This window comes from Hypomesus transpacificus, chromosome 14 (genome assembly GCF_021917145.1).
Source record: "Hypomesus transpacificus isolate Combined female chromosome 14, fHypTra1, whole genome shotgun sequence".
Lineage (NCBI taxonomy): Eukaryota > Metazoa > Chordata > Actinopteri > Osmeriformes > Osmeridae > Hypomesus > Hypomesus transpacificus.
Window position 1 is genome coordinate 2806712 of NC_061073.1, and position 18696 is coordinate 2825407.

Genomic DNA, 18696 nt, shown 5'->3' on the forward strand with positions numbered 1-18696 from the left:
AGAAAGGTGATTTAAAAAAGACGGAAAAGTAGGAACACAAGATGAGAAGAGGGAAAATAGTGGCTGTTGAAAAGGGTATAGAGTTGATCTGACAGACCACTCGGGGGCAGCACTAGGAAGGCAATGTCTTTTCACATCGGCCTATTAGCAGCTTAATACACACACTATCAAGTACCATTATGTGCGAAAAGTTACGATACTGTACTACACTACCCATAAACAAGATGATGAGGTCAGTCATGAGTGAATATGAGTAGGCTGTTGTTAACAATGAGAACGTATCACTATAATCACTATAAACACACACACAGACAAACTGACACATGGCCGGCTTTCTCTGACAGCAGCTCACAGTCTTACAACATAACAAAGCCATGACCAAAACATTGGTTTTCAGCCACAGCTTTTGAAGCACACCCCAAATTCCTGAACGTGATAAACAATAAATTGCTTGAACCCGAACCTATCCTGTTTAACCTTAAGAAAAGACCAGCGATTGGTTTAAGTAGCGTATCCAATTCCTTCTCTGATCAGTCAGGACAGCATAAGCGCTTAAGTACATGGCTGGATGACGAACTCCGGCAACCGCTGACGAGGTCTGCCTCGGACAACGCCATGTCTTCTCCTCAGGGGCCCCCCTGCCTAGCCAGAGACCGCGGGCACCCAAAGGACACAACCGCAGAGCAACCGAGGAATGTAGAGAAAACACGGACCCTGAGGAGAAACAGCCTTCGGTTTCTCCCTGGCAGCAAACAAGCAAACAAGTTGTGGGAGGAGGAGAAGGATAGCAGACCACTGAGACGATTTAGAAAGTGATCGAGCCACTAGCTTAGCTTACTGCAGACACCAGTGGTTCCCTAATTCATTTCACGGCAGGGAAAAGGTGAAAGGTCACACACAAAACCTACGTTAAACAGGGGCCCCTTATATCGGCCCTCTTAGTCTTCCAAATATTTGATTGAAGTTACGTACTGTAACTCCTGTTTCATTGGTTCTCTGGAAGTTTACTGTTACTTTATTGGATGAACTGAACCTGGGCAGACCTCCAATGAGCTGGCCACGCCTGGAACACAGTAGTGGGGGAGAGAAGAGGCTGTGGAGAGGGAAGGAGTAGGAGGGAGCAGTGTAGTGAGGTCTGGACAGGGGCCACCCTGCCTGGGATTCTGTCTGACTTACATCATCTATCTAGAGCTGGGCCAGAGACTGGCACACCTGGTTCTTAGGCCGGCAGAGCAACAGGCAGACAGACAGACAGGCAGAGAGGGAGACAGACAGGCCGAGAGACAAAAAGACAGGCAGACAGACAGATAGGCAGACAGACAGACAGACACAGAGATTCTGCACCAACTGGTGCAGTTGGGTTTAAACAGACGTTTTTACTGATGTGTTTTCTATTCCAACTGGAGGAGGACTGGATGCAATCCCCGGTTGGCCCACAGAGACACCACATAAAGCATGAGTTCAAAGCAGTGGCGCAAGTTGGGGTTTCGTTTGAGCACAACAAGAGTTCATCAAGTTCTTCCTGAAGTATTTGGAGGATTTGGAGGAATGTGCAATTGAGGAACGATGACAGCATCGTCCAAAAGCCTCTGAGGGGTCAGAGTTCATCTTGTTTTGGGGTCAATCCAGGCTATCCAGGGTCCAGGGTCAAGTTTAGGCCAGGCCATTGCATCTCCATATCTATGGCAAATGGATTATTTTCATGTGTCGTCTGTGTACGATGACCTCCTTTCACTAACAGCTCTATATGTTGAAAGACCAGACTCACCATACTCAGCATCGTTGAAGGTGCCAGCTTGGGTCTTGCAAGAGGAATTGTCCCCTCCACACACCCCACACTTGTCGTGCCTCGCCTTGGAGTTCAGGACGTGATCACAGCCTGCTTGCTGGAGAAGGAGACATGAAGACTGGTGAGACATGAGGAGCCAAAGAGCGTCATTCTGACAGCCAAACACTGACTCGAATTTCCACCAATGGAGTTTTATCTGATCCCAACAAAACCACCGTTTTAGATGTTGATTATCTCATTTCCTTCTCAGACAGCCATCTGGAAGGATGTATCCGAGTGTGTGTGAGGTAGTGCGGGCAGGTCAGCATGACCAGTAGTGTTGACATGAGAGGGAACAGCGACGTTCCAGTACCCTGCAGAGGCCTTCCACGCAGATGTCATAGGTGTCCGGGCTGCAGGGGGTGCCGTCGATGACTCGGTCCTTCAACTGATTGTACGCCATCGTCCCGGCAACCCGACAGAAGAGCTTACAGCGATCCTTCATCAGAACTGCATCCGAACCAAGAGGAGAAGAAGACTTCGTCAGTGACAATTAGAGATTTAGCGCACTACAACATTGGCAGATGTGGATTTGCTACACAGTGGAAATGTTTACAGACAACAACACGGCAAAGACTCTGCTTTTGGCAAACATGTTACTTCAATCCACTGGTCTGGCCAGCAGTTTTCTTTGCTGAAAGACCCAAATCATTATCAGTTGTTTTGGAGGATCACATTCTTTCAGACAGTTTATTGGCTGCTCAACTCAGCCTGCTTGTATAACATGAATTAGGATCTCTCACAGTTAATTCTTCAAAAGCATCTCAGCTCCAGAGTCTGACCTCCTGAGCCACATGGCAATCTGGTGCAGCTGAGCAAGCCATTTTAGTAACGAATGAGATTCTTCCTTGCAGTATGAGCTTAGAGCTGTCCAGGAACATCATATGGAAGTACTATGCAGCTCTAGTCTTGATTATTCTGTCCATTTGCCAATGAAATAAAACAAAGACACTGACTGAAACTCCTGAGCCAGAAATGAACTGTAGAGATTTCCTGTCTGGACAGGATGGGAGAAGGGTGGGTGGATTAGAGTCATGCAAACTAATAGAGATTTCAAGATTGCAGCAGTTGATGTAGGTATTTCACACAGTGGGGACCAGAGCCACACTCAACAAATGTTTCCAGCTATGACGTGGTACAGTAGATGTGAAACCAGACCTGCACTGTCCAGCCCAGCCGGGATCCACTGGTTCGTATTGAACATTACATTTGATTCATTTCGCAGGCACGTTTATCCAAAGTGCCATACAACTAATGCCTATAGAAGGTACAGCAGAAGATCAATGATCAGAAGTGTAAAGTTCAAACTGTTTTTTCAGTGGTCAGAGTCAAGGAACGGTCTTTTTTTACGAGCCACGGCGGAAAGCAGCCACATCTCAGCCGCCCAGCACAGTTGTGTTCCGTTCAATCGGTTACTCACTCCCGCTGTACTTTGGCACCCAGCGAACGGTGGGAGGTAGACCGTTGATGTTGAAGTGCTTGCCGTCAAACTGGGAGCACTGCTCCTCCCGGAAGTCTCTCTGCCCCCGGGGACAGGGCTCAGTGTTGCACGACTTGAACTTCATCCTGCGCCCCACACAAAACTTGCCTCCATTTCTGGGCCTGAGACACAATAAATGTATTAGAACAAGTCTTCTACAATCACGTACCGTAACTTACACATATATACTTGCACTTTCAAAGGGTATTGCATTGTTTTGACTGTTGCCCATGTTTATTGGGACAGATCAGACCTATGCCCAAGAAGCTGTTTTGACTGTTACTCCAGCTTGTTATGACTGGTATCAGACTTAAAGCAGATGGGTATAGCTCAACAGTACAGCTGTGGCCAAAAGTATTGGGAGCAACATACATTTTGTGTTTGCAAAGCTTGCTGGGCCTTGGCATAAAATGACTGCTAACATAATTTTAGTAAGTCATATAATCAGCACAGGGGAAAGTGTGAACTAGTTCTAGCTAGGTGAAATCACTCTATCATTCTGATAGGATTTTAAGAGCAGATTGACTGCTGGAAAAGAGGGGATTATTTGCATATATTAAAAATCTTCGTCCCAAAAAGGCTTTCAAAAATATGAAATGTGCCTTATACTGAACCAGCAAACTTTGCAAAACACCACATTTGTCATTGACAAAACTTCTGGCCACGACTGTAGCACTTTAGACTGCAAATCAAGAGGTGGCAGGTTTGAATACCCCCCCCCCCCCCCCCCCAACGCCCTGTCACTTGGATTAAAGCATCAGCTAAATGAACACTCTATAATTATTGTTTGGATTATTAATAATGATAATATTAGAATGACAATTCTCTATTATTATTTAAATGAATACATTGTCATAATGGTCATACAAATACTGTGTTTCTGACGTGAGACTCTTACACAGGCTTGTTGCATTCCCGGAAGGTGCTCCTGGTGCCTCCTCCGCAGGTCCTGGAGCACACGCTGTAGAGCCCCCAGGTGCCCCACTCCCCGTGGACCGGACGCAGGTCCAGCTCCTTGTTCACACACATCCCATGTCTGCAGTACTGTGATACACAGCACACACACACACACAGACACACACACATGAAAACAGAGCCATGCAGTGTATACAGTACACACACAGAGTCTCCAATGCTTGACAGTGTATTGTGTCACTCTGACTGTGAGTACAACTCAACAAGCTTAAAGGCACCTCAGAGTGTCAACTCAGTCCGGCACAGATTTAGCACCAGCACAGCTGGTAGTGTTGCCCCTCCTTCCCTTCCTAATCCTCAGGTTAGCCGTAAAACTATACCTTAAAAGAAAACTTGGGGCGACGCTAATCCTGCTATCAGTTACCCCAAAGGAATGCTTCCAAGTTTTCCAGCTGTGGGAATAAGAGGCTAGCCTAGCGTAGCCTACAGTAACATCCAGTTGCACTGGTCCAGGTCTGGGTGGCAGCGACGGAGCCAGAGTGTCAGTGAGAGGAACCAGAGCGAGTGCTCTGCACACTGCAACACTTCCACATTGTCAGGTTTTATTACATCACGGATTGACCGAGGGGGCAGCCAATAAAATCTTTAAATGTTCTCAGGCTTTGGTCCGAATGAGGGAAGCCAGGTCCGCTGTTAAATTCCTCCACCGCTGGTGTCACATGCCCTCCTCCCTCGTGGACAGCAGGAGATTAAAAGCCAGCAATCTAAGCTTCACGGTGATAAGGTGAAGGCCTTTCATCGGAAAAACATGGAAACTGAAAAAGGTCCGTGAGACCTATCTCAGACTATCTCAGCCCATAGGACACCCACTCATGAAGAGTTTACAGCACGCACTGCGGCATGATACACATTCACATTGATTTAAAACCCTCTCCCGTGGACTCTATCAATCCAATTCCACTGTGAGTTTAGGCCGTTGGACGCTCTCCCCATTCCTGACACACGGCGCCAGCCCCATGCCAACACGCTAAAACAGGGCTTCTCCCGACGCGCTGAAAGAATCCCCAATTCCACTGTGTGTGTGTAACCAAATCCCTCCCTACGCGGGCAAAGATAGCGGAGGGTCCTTTTCGTCGAAAGAATGCGGGACAAGACGGCGTCTGTCTGGGTGCGCAGACGTCCGTCCGGGGCGCACAGGCACAGCGAGCGGTGGCCACGGCGATAAGGGGAAACCCTAGAGCTGCGATAAGAGAGGAACACAGCTTATTACAGCCCTGACATCTGAAGCACTCTGCTGCACGCTCAGACGCGGGACGTCTCGGGATACTGTGGACCACACTCTGGGCTCGGTCGAGGGATGTTTGGAGACCTCTGTGCGCTTCCACGTGTGTTTAAGTTACTGTGTTCGATCAGGGGGACAAGTATTTCCATAGGTATGATCTCACCGCTGTGTTTTCGGTTGGACTTTTGCCCATTCTAGCCTGCACACATACAGTAGGCCCCCTGTTGAATGGCTCTTGGTTATACACTGTCGAAACATCCCATACGTCTCCCTCATGACATGATCAGGTGTTTCTCAGTCGATGTTGTCTGGAGGGATTTGAGGGCAGGATGCCCTGTGTGTGCCTCAACATAATGCTCTCTGAGCTAAGAGGTGACCTGGGGTGAAGACCTACGCAGGTCTGTCCCATAACACACTCACTCACTCACTCAGGCACAAACACATTCAGCTGCTCAGGCACACACACACGCACATATACACACACAGGCAAAGTCACACACACACAAATGATTTGGAAGAGCCAGTGTGCCTGGGTCTAGTGTAACTCATGTTAAAGACCAATGATTGAGTATAAAGGCTATGCACCCTGACAAGCAGGTGTTAACTGGCCTGGAGCATGAAGCAAACAAGATTATCCGAATGTGACGCACGTTCCCCCCAAAAAGCTCTGCACTCCCAGTCCCTTTAGTAACACTGTGAGCAGTTAGTTGTGAGCAATCTTTGATTTGCACCAATTCATTTCCAAGAAGACATGGAAATGAATGTCCTAAAACAAAACCACAAACACATGATTGGACACAAATCAGTTCGACACATGAAGAAGAAGAACTGGGCCCTTGAGGTAGAGCACACACCCACATCCAGGACGTGGGATTCCAGGAGAAAACACCAAACACCACGGAAGACGGTATGAGAAGCATTCAGAGCACTCAGAGGGACTAGCATCAACAAAGCCTGACAATACAACACAGAGCCAGGTATGACAGCTTACTGGCCTTGACCCTACAACCAACTTTGTTTTCTCGACAGGGTCCTCCCCTCCCCCCTTGCTTCAGCACGGCCCCCTCCCCCCCTCCCCTGACAGAGTACGGATTGTCTGCCAAGACCTAAGTGTGCCCCCCGTTTCTGTTCGTCTCCCCCTCCCCTCCCTCTCCTGCTTTCTCTCCTGCTCTCTCTCCCCCTCCATCTACCCTCCCTCTCATGCTATCTCTCCCTCTCCTGCCACTGTGCCTCTCCTTCCTCTCCATCCCCCTCCCTCTCCTCTCCCTCTCCTCAGCTCACCTCCGTCAACCCTCCCCCTCCCTCTCTTGCTCCCTCTCCTTCTCAGCCCGGTCTGTGGGGTGGGTGGGGGTGGGTGGGGGTGGATGGGGGGGACGGGGTTGTATGGGACTGGCTGGGACCACCGCAGCATGACTGAGCGGTGAAGCCTGAGGAACTGTCAAACACAGGGGACCGGCTGTCAGAAAGGACTAAACCTTCGGTAAGCCTTTAAGGCATTCCACTCCCTGCTGGGACTCACTGTTTACAACCGTTTTGTTTGGCTTGAAAAGGTGAGGTGAATGAAGGAAAGGACACTGAACTTTTCAAAAGGTGGAGGGTAGAAAAAGAAAGGAAAAAAATAAATAAAAAAACACAACTGCCTCAACTGTGTGTGTGCGTGTGTGCATGGATGTGTGTGTGTGTGTTCAGTGGGTGTGTGTGTGTGATCTGAACGAGACAGCATCTGGGGGCCATTCCAATTAGCCTCTCTCTGTCTCGTGCACAAATACAGCCTTGAAAAACACCGATGTGAAAAGAGTCTTGGTAAAGTTAGCACAACTGTTTGGGTTTCAGGCCCCGGCTCTCCTCGAACAATTGTCGAAATGAGTCCTCAATTGGGACTGCAGTGAGACATTTGAAGGACTTGTGAGATAAACTGGCCCAGCTGTCGCTAGCATGTGTTTAAAATTAGGAATTTCCCAAACACTCAAAAACATGGACCCACACGAGCACGCACACACATGCACACATGGAAATACGCACCCACAAATGCACATGCACGCGCGCCCGGAAATACACAAGCATGCACGCACTCACTCACATGCAAGTACACCCACACGCACACACACTCTCACACAGCGATAATCAACGTTTTAAAGATAAAGCCCACTAGGCTGTAAATAGAGAAGAGTTAGCCACAAGTGCTAAGCTAGTGTTAGGGGAAGCCTCTGCAGCATCTGCTTGCTGGAGTTCAGCTGGCTGGTTTAGAGGTTGCGCCCTGTAATTGCGAGGAAGCTGCTTCGAGAGCGCGTCGTTTCTCCTCAAGCCATACATCAGAGCTGGAATGAGAGGGCAAAGACTGATTTCAAAAACCTCCCGCTCTCTCATTTTAACACGGCCATTTCCAAAAGGCATCACCTTTCATGTCTCTGGTTCTCACAGCTCTGGGTTGGATTCAGTCCGGCCACAGCAGGAGCACATTTGGAGTCGTGTCCCTGACGCCACTGCGACCAACACCACATCCATCTACACCCCACAGAGGAACAGCACAAGAGCCCAAACTCCACAGGGAGCCATAAATCGAACACCAAAGACCACCATGTGAGTTGTTCAATATGCAGGGTGCAAGTCAGCACGTTACAGATGGTCTGAAGATGCAGTCATTTCACTGTCGGGGATTTGGAACGCTTTGTAATTCTGACAGGCAGGTATTGTAGAGGTGTCAGGTGAGAGAGAAGGGGCCGGATGTTTGTGCTGGAGGAAGGGAGGGAGAGGTTCTGATTGGGGATCAATGAAAAGGTGTGGCTGAGGACTCTCCTCGTAACTCCGTGCATGAGTGACACGTCCGCACGTCCTCACGCGAACAGGGACAGAGGGATGTCGTGACAGTTAGGGGAGCCACCCCACGGCCTCACACATACACACACATTCAGACGCACGCACTAGGTTGTCCTTAGTCTGAATGAGCAATTCTCACAGCTGTTCCATTCATCTGCACTTCACACACACACTTTTACCTTTGGCGGTGCTCCTCTGTCATTTTACAAGGACACTCCTCTTCTCGCTTTATCTCTCTGTCTTTATCTCTCTCTGGCATAGACACTGTAATTCTTTTTAAGGATGAAAATGCAGATGAACAAATTCAAATCAACCCCCTAAAAAGTATCAAAACAGACCCTGCTCTCCGTAACACAGAGCTCCATTCACTACTCAGACGCACTGACACATTATTCCAGGAGAACATTACAGAGAGCATCCCCTAAGACAACAATTCACTTGTTCCCCCAGATCCTGTAGTCTGTCTGGTGATGATGGGCGAATCAAAGTGGTAACATCCTGAAAACATCCAGAGATTAGCCCAGAGTGACATCGATGTGAGCCCCAGTCCAAAGCCCCAGCTCACAGCACTGCACGACAAGTCTGTCAGGGTGCCAGGAACACTGAGCCAACAGCAGGCACCCCGCGCCAACTCTCTCGTTCTCCGTCTCTCTTTCTCTTTCTATCCTTTTTTCTCTCTCTCTCTCTCTCTCTCTCTCTCTCTCTCTCTCTCTCTCTCTCTCTCTATCTCTCTCTCTCTCTCTCTATCTCTCTCTCTCTCTCTCTCTCTTGCTCTCTCGCTCTCTCTCTCTCTCTCGCTCTCTCGCTCTCTCTCTCTCTCTCTCTCTCTCTCTCTCTCTCTCTCTCTCTCTCTCCCTCCTTATCTCTCTTTCTCGCTTTCTCTCTCTCTCCTTTTCTCCCTCTCTCCCTCCTTCTCCCTCTCTGTCTTTCTCTCTCTCTTTACTGCCTGGCTTTTCAAGACCTCACTATCATTCTCTAATTGGCTGAAACCAGAGCAGGTTACAGCTCGGAAGAATGTTCTGGAAATCAGAAGCAAAGACTTCCTTTTTTTATGACACAAGTTGTCCTAAGAAACTGATCTGTCTGAAAATATTCCATTTTGTCTGAGGTACAGAACTCAAAACTGCTAAACTGTTCAGCAAAACAGAACAACTAAAGAAGATTCAACAAAGTTGTCTGTCAGACATAACCTCCAACCTGTACATCAGGCCACTGGCAATGGACAGCAGCTCAATAACTGGCCGACAAGGAGGGAGACGACAAAACATTTTAGTTCATTCAAGTTCAGCCTCCATTGTTCTCCTTGCCACCCACCAAGCTACTTTAAGGCTACGTGGTGAGAAACCGAGAGAGAGGGAGCGCACCCTTAAAGAAAGCGAGGGAAAGAGACGGAGAAAGAGAGGGGGGGGCGGGCGGGCTCTGGATATGGTGGCAGGCGGGGCTTTGGGGTGGGTGACAGATCCTGATTGACCGTACTAGCCTGGCCCCGCAGAGCCAGGGTCCTTTTGAACAAGAAGGGGAGGGGGGGGGGGGAGAGAGGGGGGAGAAGGGCTGTGGTGGTATTTATAGACAACAAGTGATGGGATGCCCTCGTTAGCACACGGCCCACTGGGCCAGATGACAAGACACGCCGCCGCGGGGTCATGTGACCGCATTATTCACTCCAGCGCCCTTGCAAGAGTTCTAGAGAGGGAGAGAAGGAGCCAGGGACAAGAGGGGGAGAATGAACGAGGGAAGAGAGAAGGAGCGAGGGAGGAAAGGGGGAGAGCAAGGGAAGGGAGGAAGGTTACAAGCAAGGAAAGAAGGTAAAGAGGCATGGAAAGTGGTAGGAAAGAGAGGCAGAGAGAGAAAGCGAGAGAGAGAGAGAGAGAGAGAGAGAGAGAGAGAGAGAGAGAGAGAGAGAGAGAGAGAGAGAGAGAGAGAGAGAGAGAGAGAGAGAGAGAGAGAGAGATAGAGAGAAAAAAGGATAGAAAGGGAAAGAAAGAGGAGAGAAAGAGGGACATGACCTCAACAAAGTGCCCTACTTCCATCCAGTTGTACACAAACAAACTTATTCTCACCAACTGCCCGCATTCACTAACACAGACTCGAAGCACAAACTCCATGACTTGTTTCAGGAAAAGAAACTCCACTAAGGGAAGAATTAAACACACAGGCGGGTTGACAAATGCTTTTTTTCAAATTTGAGCCCAAAAATTTGCCAGAGATGATGTTTCCTTTTAATGGGTAGGAATGACACAGTGGGCCATGTCTAATGATAGGTTAGAGGAGATACTCAGAGAAGCAGCTATGGTTACAAAGATAATACCTCACCATAAACACAGACACATACATGCACACACATACTCCAACACACACACAGCCTGGCACACACATACTCACACATACATGCACACACATACTCATACACACACAGCCTGGCTGCATCCTCTAAACCGGGCCTCCCTCGGGCCCAGCAGATGCCTCTGAAACAGGGACCTGGCCCTCGAGCCCCCTAACCTAGACCTGAACCCCAGCCCCATGACTTATCTCTTAGACAGAGTGAGAGAGAGGGGGGGAAGGGAGAGATAACCAGAGATAAACAGACAGAGAAAGAGAAACAGAGAGATGGAGTGAAAGAGACAGAAACAGACAGTCAGTCAGTCCATTAAGAGAGAGAGAGATAGATTGAGAGATGAAGTGGGGTGTTATTGTAAAGAAAGGTTGAAAAAAGTCATTTGAATGAGAGAAGACAACAGAGAGAGAAGAATGGTGCCTTCCAAGCTGAATATGTAAATGAACACACACACACACACACACAGTCCCACACATAAAAAGGTTCTGAGGAGGCAGGTGGGAGCTGGTTCAGTGTGCCCTAGTCGCTTTCAAGTGGCCCCCCTTCAAAGAGGCCCCGTCTAGGGATGACACCAGCCCCTCCAAACCACACACACACACACACACACACACACACACACACACCAGCTAACCTGTCTAGAGACAATACCAGCCCCTCCAAACCACACACACACACACACACACACACACACACCAGCTAACCTGTCTAGAGACAATACCAGCCCCTCCAAACCACACACACACACACACACACACACACCAGCTAACCTGTCTAGAGACAATACCAGCCCCTCCACACCCCACACACACACACACATGAAAGAGGAAGACAATCCCACTTTAGGGGGGTCGGGTCAATTCTGTCACTTAAGAGCACGACACTCATTGTACTTGTACCAGATTAGACGAGCCAGACTATGTGAAATTAAGTTATTAATGCAGATCTTAATCCTGTGATGACTGGTACTTCTGATAACTTGTATGGTGTGTGGATAGATTCTCTACATGTGAAAGCCACATATTTTGCGGAGAAGACAATGAATATATATTGTTTCTTGACTGACCACAGAAATACTGTTAGGACTATACATTTTGAATCCTTGAACTTTCGCAGTATTTTCAACAGGCACTGTTTGTATGTCCTTTTGGATTAAAGTATTTGTTAAATGAACACAATGTAATGCAATGAACATACACCAATGACCAAAAAAGACACCCTCGTCTTACTGAAGCGTCTCCCACATCACTGTTAATGAGACAGGGAGAGAAATGGGAGTTGCTATGCCACAAGTGATACAGTATACTGTCGCTGTTTTAGTTGGATTAAGGTGTTAGCCATCCCCAGTTAACTTCTTTCAAGTCTAGTAACGCTAGAGATAGCCAGTGAGACATAGACATTATGGAATTACATTGGGCCACACAGAGATTTTGATGGTCTAGGTAGACTTCTAAGGGGATATGGGTTACCCCACTGACACACACACACACACACACACAATATGCACACACTCACACAGACGTTAGGCACATAAGTCAGATGGTGAGGGAGTCGGGCTAGTAATCCGACGGTTGCTGGATCGATTCCCGCCGTGCCAAATGACGTTGTGTCCTTGGGCAAGGCACTTCACCCTACTTGCCTCGGGGGGGAATGTCCCTGTATTTACTGTAAGTCGCTCTGGATAAGAGTGTCTGCTAAATGACTAAATGTAAATAAAGCCTCTCTCAAACTATCCTCATCCTTCCTCTCTCCTCTTCCTTTTCCTTGTCCCTTACCTCCTTTCCTCCTCCCCCCTCTCTCTCTCTCTCCCCCTCCTCCCTTTGTCCTCCCTCTCTCTCTCTCTCTCTCTCTCTCTCTCTCTCTCTCTCTCTCTCTCTCTCTCTCTCTCTCTCTCTCTCTCCCGTCTTCCTCTGTCCTCCTCCCTCTCTCCTACCTCTCTGTCTCTCTCTCTCTCTCTCTCTCTCTCTCTCTCTCTCTCTCTCTCCTCTCTCTCTCTCTCTCTCTCTCTCTCTCTCTCTCTCTCCTTCTCTGTCTCTCTCTCTGTCTCTCTCTCCCGTCCTCCCTCTGTCCTCCTCCCTCTCTCCTACCTCTCCTACTTTTCGGAGTCATTGATGTGAGGTCTTTGTGTGAGAGCCGGCCTCCGCCTTGGGCTCTGTTACTGCCTGCCCACTGACCCGCTCCCTCGCCTTTTAAATAGGTTTTAGGGTCACAGGTTCAGAACAAGGTGACTCAACTGTGAACGGCGTGCGGCTTCTACTTTCAAAGGACCTGCGATCTCACCTCTCCCTCTCTCTCCCTCTTTCTCTCTTCTCCTCTCTCTCTCTGTCTCAACCCTCTTTCCCCCCCCCTTACCTCTCTTTCCTCAGCGCTACATTGTTCACCCCAAAGCTAATAAGCACAGCCTCCCAAGGCCATGAAGAATGAGGGTTAATGGGGGCTGGGGTCTACAAGCGAGGCTAAAAATCCTCCAGGTTATTCACAATTCATATCACCAGACCACATTTACATGGGTTAGATAGAGGACAAACTGTGTAAATAATGAATGAAGTGAAATTCGTTTCCATGAGTTATGCTGATTTTCAAGGTGTTCAGAACAAGAGGAGTGGGCGGGGGGGGGGGGGGGGGCTGCGCAGATTCAGTGCTGCTTCCATAGAAGAGTCTCAATGTTACACTTGTGAAGGAGAAACTAGCCTGATGATGGACGGAAACCAGTGTTCCTTCAAGACAAAATTCACTTCAGACAGATTTGCATGCGATAGCCGTAAACTTAATTGTATTACCGTGGACATAAATGAGCCACCAAAATAGAAATCTGAGTTAAATTATGAAAAGCATTTCATATTTTCACAGCACGGCAGGAGTAAATATGTAAAGATCGTTTCATACCATTCCATGTCCGCAGTCAGTGCCATCGGCCAGGGGCATATGCTGTGTGCGACACCCTTTGTGTTCCCCCTCCGAACTCGTGCACCACAGCCTCTTGCACTGTTTCTACATGTGGAGAGTGCACAGAGGAGAAACAGAGATGCTTTGGGGACATTAAACAGTGTTACACATCTTCATAAGCCCACAGGATCTTACTTGTCCAGCACTTGAAGATAATAACTGACCAGTGTTCACACCACAACAATGAATCTGGAACGTTGACAGAAGTGTGTGTGCAGTTTCAGCCGAGTCTTGAGTCCTTCGCTGACTTTTCCAGCCATCTGAACGGCAGTAGCCTACAATTAGCCACACATAACTCCTGGAGGCTCCAGGCGCAGTCATCGACTAGGGGGCCATAATCTTCTTGCCTCTCAGGTTGTTCAGCATGAGGATGTGTTCAATGAAGAGAGACAGTTTGCAGGCCAAGCAAAGCTAATTGTCTCATAAAGCCGTAAAAGCTGTCAGTCATAGACAGATCATTCAGAAGCAGGGCTGGGCTGTGCGGAGTCACCGCCAGTAGACTAATGGGTAACATGAATGCGAAGTGTCGAGACTTCCATCTCACCAGGTTTTAGAGGATGATCCTTATTTCTTCATTTAGCAGAGGCTTGTCCAAAGCAACGTACAGGGAGGGATTCTGAACCTGCCACCTCTTGACCTGCACTGAAAATGCTCTAACCACGGAGCTAAACCTATCCAACAACGTATTGTCATCTCAGGTTGTGTCATGGGAAGAATGCTGGGTGGTTATTTTTTTTATGGTAATATGAGACAGGGAGGAACCACTGGATCCTGGACCCAAGATCAGCACTCCTTCTTTGGGATGCTCTGTAAATACAGCCCCCGGATTGGAGGCCTACAGGCTGGCTGTATGGTTTACTCACCATGTAAGGGCAGACTTGAGAACCAGATCCAAACATCAGCTCACACTGTCGGTTGGCATTGAAGATCTGACCAGGGAGGTGGACGGGCAACTCATAGGTCCGGCTCACAGGCTCGTCCAACAGGCACTCTCCGTAGCCAGTGCTGGAAGGTTACAAACAAAAACACAAAACCATATACTTTATTGTGTACAATAACTCAAGGTGTTCTTATACATTCTATACTGTTAAAACCAATTGCTAACCTGTCATCATTCATACTGAGGAAGTTCTAAACGGCATGTGTCACGTCTTTGTAAAACATAATGGCAATGTAAACAGCTACTGTCACCCGTTCCCGACAAATCGCACTTAGACAGAGTTTTGTGTATCTCTGTGTTGTATGGTTAAAAATGGCTAAGCTGTATCTTGGCCAGGTCGCAGTTGCAAATGAGAACTTGTTCTCAACTAGCTTACCTGGCTCAATAAAGGTGAAATCAAAATAAATCAATAAAAGATCTGCACAGGGGGTGGTCTGTTACCTAACTGTTTGATTGATACCACTTCAAATCAATGGCTGGTTGGTGAGTGACATCACCATGAACTATGGCGTCAAACATCAGAGAGTGGATAAAGGCACATCTCCATTCTGAGAGACCCATGCCGACCACATGTTTGTCTAAGAGCATTTCTTTATGGAGCAGAGTAAACGGGGGATTTGGAATAATAAAGCACCTTTTATTGAGTTGCGCTGCTGCTTATACTGGGCCCAGCTAGCCATTGGTGTAAAATGAATAATTGTATGTCAGACACACCCTAACCCTACAGTACTGCACTCTGAAAAGACTACAAAAGCACAGCTGGACCAAAATGTCCCCGTAGCAAGAACGGCTAGCCAGTTTGAAAAGACTGACAAACACGTAGTCAAACACTCATTTTTTTGTCTTCTGTTTACTTTGTGACCGTAAAAAGGAAACAAGCGACGAGGTGCTATAGAATGTATAATTACGCGACATGTCGGCGCAGTTTTTACAATTTGTCCCATGTGTGTTTGGAGTTCAAAACCCTGTTCCATACAGTACCAGCTGATGTGACGAGGACGGTAATTACGCAGGCTTATCTGGTGTTACCGCTGCGGTTGTCTTTCATTTACACACACACACACACACACACAATGTAAGAAGCCTTTGTTGTGCTCCAGGACGTGCTGGTGGAATGAGCATGAGGAACAGTAAGCTGTGGGGAAGAGACCGATGATGACAGGTGCGAGAGAGAGACTGTCAGGGGGGAAAGGGGATCCCAGAGAGGCTCCACGCGGAGGCCTCTTTCACCAGGTCGTCATTGGCTAATCAGGGCCCTGAGACCTTACAGAGACCCTTTCTAAAAGACAGGAGGGACAGGGGGAGGAACGAGGACTTTAATTAAGGGGCAACGATACTTTTAAGGGGAAATCAGCTGACGAGGCAGATTGTCAAGAAAGGTGATTGGTGGGACTCCCCTCTAGCGCCAAGGATGAAATGATTACACACATGGAAACCATTGCATGACTGCTTTAGAGTGAGGTTATTTGATGATGATCATGATGATGTCAGGTTCTCTCAGTATGGGGTTCCATAAAGGCCTGTGTTTCTGGTGAGCAGGTAAGGCTTAGGAGGACTTTATGTATACTGTACAATGAGAAAAATATATCGTTTTTTTTTTGAAGTAATGAGTTGTTTAGGAGCTATTTATTAAAGGAGTTACCTTACTTTGAATGAATATGAAAGAAAATGGACTGAGACCAGTTGTAATTATGCGTGATAACAATACATAAAAAATTGCACTATTTGTATGTCACTTTGGATAAGAGTTTCCAACTAAATAAATTGTTATATGCAAATAGACGTGGGTTCCCTGTGCTACGTGGGGTGTGCTCTGGAGCACAGGGATGGAAAATGACAGCACCGCCAACGCTTACGCGGTTTACACTCAAGGGTACACATCAATTAGCAGGTGGCAACGCCAACAAGATTTGCATTTTATCTTTCTGCCCGGTTTTGTAGGCTTAAATAGTTTGGCGGGCTGCCGCGGCAGGAATGAATAGGCTCTTTATATCGAGGCATACGCATAATAATACAGCTAAAACACACTGGGGGGATTTTCATCAGCCCTTCAGGTGCGGACACAACGGGGGTTCACTTCTTATTAGTTCACCGCTAGAGAGGAGGGAGGCGGGGGGAGGGGGGGGGGGAAGGGGGGTAGCGAGAAAGAGGGGGGAGAGAGAAAGAGAGAGGGGCGGGAGAGAGGTGAGAGGCAGCAGGAGAGCGAGGTGAGGGCTATGGTGACTTGTGTGAAGCAGCAGGGAAAGTGGGTTTTCATTTGACGAGACCCACCATCTTCAAGCTGTCTACAGAGTGGGGCAGACTGAAGGACACTTCAGGAAGAATGGTCAGTGAAAACATTAGTGTACTTGACCAGGTCCATCTGGAGAGGAGTGGACGTGGCGTCTGGATCAATGCAGCTCTTTGTTAACGTGGGCGACTTCAAAAGCTGAGGGGCTAAGCTCTCGAGGACCTTTCCCATCACTGGTATACTGAGACCAACACTCCCTCTCTCCATCCCTTTTTCTCTTTCTCTCTCTCTCTCTCTCTCTCTCTCTCTCTCTCTCTCTCTCTCTCTCTCTCTCTCTCTCTCTCTCTCTCTCTCTCTCTCACCCTCTCTCACCCTCTCTCACCCTCTCTTGCTCTCTGACTCTTTCCATCTCTCCCTCTCCCTAACTTTCGGTCTCCTCTGTCCTGCCTCCCTCTCTTTCTCCCTCTCTCTCCTTCTCCGTCCCTCCTCACCAACTGTTTATAAATATTACCACTGCTAAACAAATCTGTGGTCCTCTACATGCATGGAAGACACATGACGTTCAGTTGACATTCAACTCATCCTCGCGCCGAGCACAAAGGCATTGCGCATAACACGGTAGAAGATCAGAATATTCCGCGGCTGCAAATGAAGAGGCTCTTGTCTTGTCTTACCCATGTGTCCATCCGACCACTCCAGTCCATGGGTTTGCACGACGGAAACTATGCGGCGCCGAGCGCCCTTTGCGAGGCGTCAGAGTGCGTGGCCGCCGCGAAGCTCCCAAGATGCAACTGGTCAACAAGGCGGCCTTTTGTTGCCCACTCTCTCCACAATCAACAGAGGAGGGGAGGACAGATCAAAGGGTCATGTCCAGGGGGAAAATCTAATTATAACTGACATTTCCCATCTTAAAGGGAGGCCCTTCACAGAGGTTGGTGGCCACCGCTTGGCTTTGGAGCCCCATGAATGAGCTGTTGCCCCGCGTTACCGTTTTGGCGGGGAGAGCACGCAGAGCGACTAAATGACTGTTTGTCCGGAAGCATCTCGACAGAGGGAGGAATAGTGAAAGAAAGAGATGAGAGAGATGAGATGGAGAGAGTGAGAGAAAGCAAAACAGGAGAGAGAGACAGAAAGAGAGAGAGAAAGATTGAAAGAGAGACAGAGAGGGGGGTTCTGCCTGAGTGGAGAGACAGCAGAGGATCATTCGCCCAGGTCAACTGAGGAAGACCTTCCTTTTCAAACAGGAAATAGTGCCTGGAGCCAGGCAATAACAACATGTCCACACTGTTTAAACACATTTTCCCTACACACACACCCACACACACTCTTTCTATACCCGCACACTCACTCTTCCTCACACATACACACACACACACTCTCCCTACACACACATAAACACACACACTTTACACACAAACACACTCCACACACTCACACACTCCTTAAACACATACACTCCCTACACTTACACACTCCCTACACACACACACACACACTCCCTAAACACACACACTCCCCATGCTCACTCAGTAGCAGAAACTAAAAACCAAACAGCTTTTATTTACACATTCAGTTCAGAGACAAAATGTTCATGTACAACTCTGAAAGAAAGCGCCAGCAGAAAATGACTCGGGCAGTCATTCGGTGAGTTTGTCAGAACCCAAGAGGCCGAACCAGGAAGAGGAACTTACTCCAGGAACTCTGTGATGTACTTGCGGCTGCACTTGGACCAGGACCAGGGGCTGGCATCGTAGTTTAGCGTGGGCGCCATGACGTGATACTGGTGCTTGATGCCCGCCTCCCGGCACTTGGGGTTGTCGTCGTGGGGCATGTTGAACCTGCCAGGAGGGAGAGAGAGAGAGAGGGATGAAGAGAGGGAGGGAGAGAGGGAGGGAACACACAGAGAGAGCGATTAGGGAACAGTCC

At 48.3% G+C, this 18696-nt stretch overlaps 1 protein-coding gene across 1 annotated transcript in view; it reads right to left on the minus strand.

Moving 5' to 3' along the window:
* Window positions 1-18696, minus strand: part of LOC124476236 (A disintegrin and metalloproteinase with thrombospondin motifs 20) — a 79355-nt gene that overhangs the window by 37061 nt on the left and 23598 nt on the right. The window contains exons 9-15 of the mRNA XM_047033183.1: window positions 18462-18608; window positions 14464-14605; window positions 13541-13645; window positions 4207-4352; window positions 3249-3430; window positions 2142-2278; window positions 1769-1886 (exon numbers count right to left, since the gene is read on the minus strand). Coding sequence (XP_046889139.1) covers window positions 1769-1886; window positions 2142-2278; window positions 3249-3430; window positions 4207-4352; window positions 13541-13645; window positions 14464-14605; window positions 18462-18608 — 977 coding nt within the window. The remainder of the gene's footprint in view (window positions 1-1768; window positions 1887-2141; window positions 2279-3248; window positions 3431-4206; window positions 4353-13540; window positions 13646-14463; window positions 14606-18461; window positions 18609-18696) is intronic.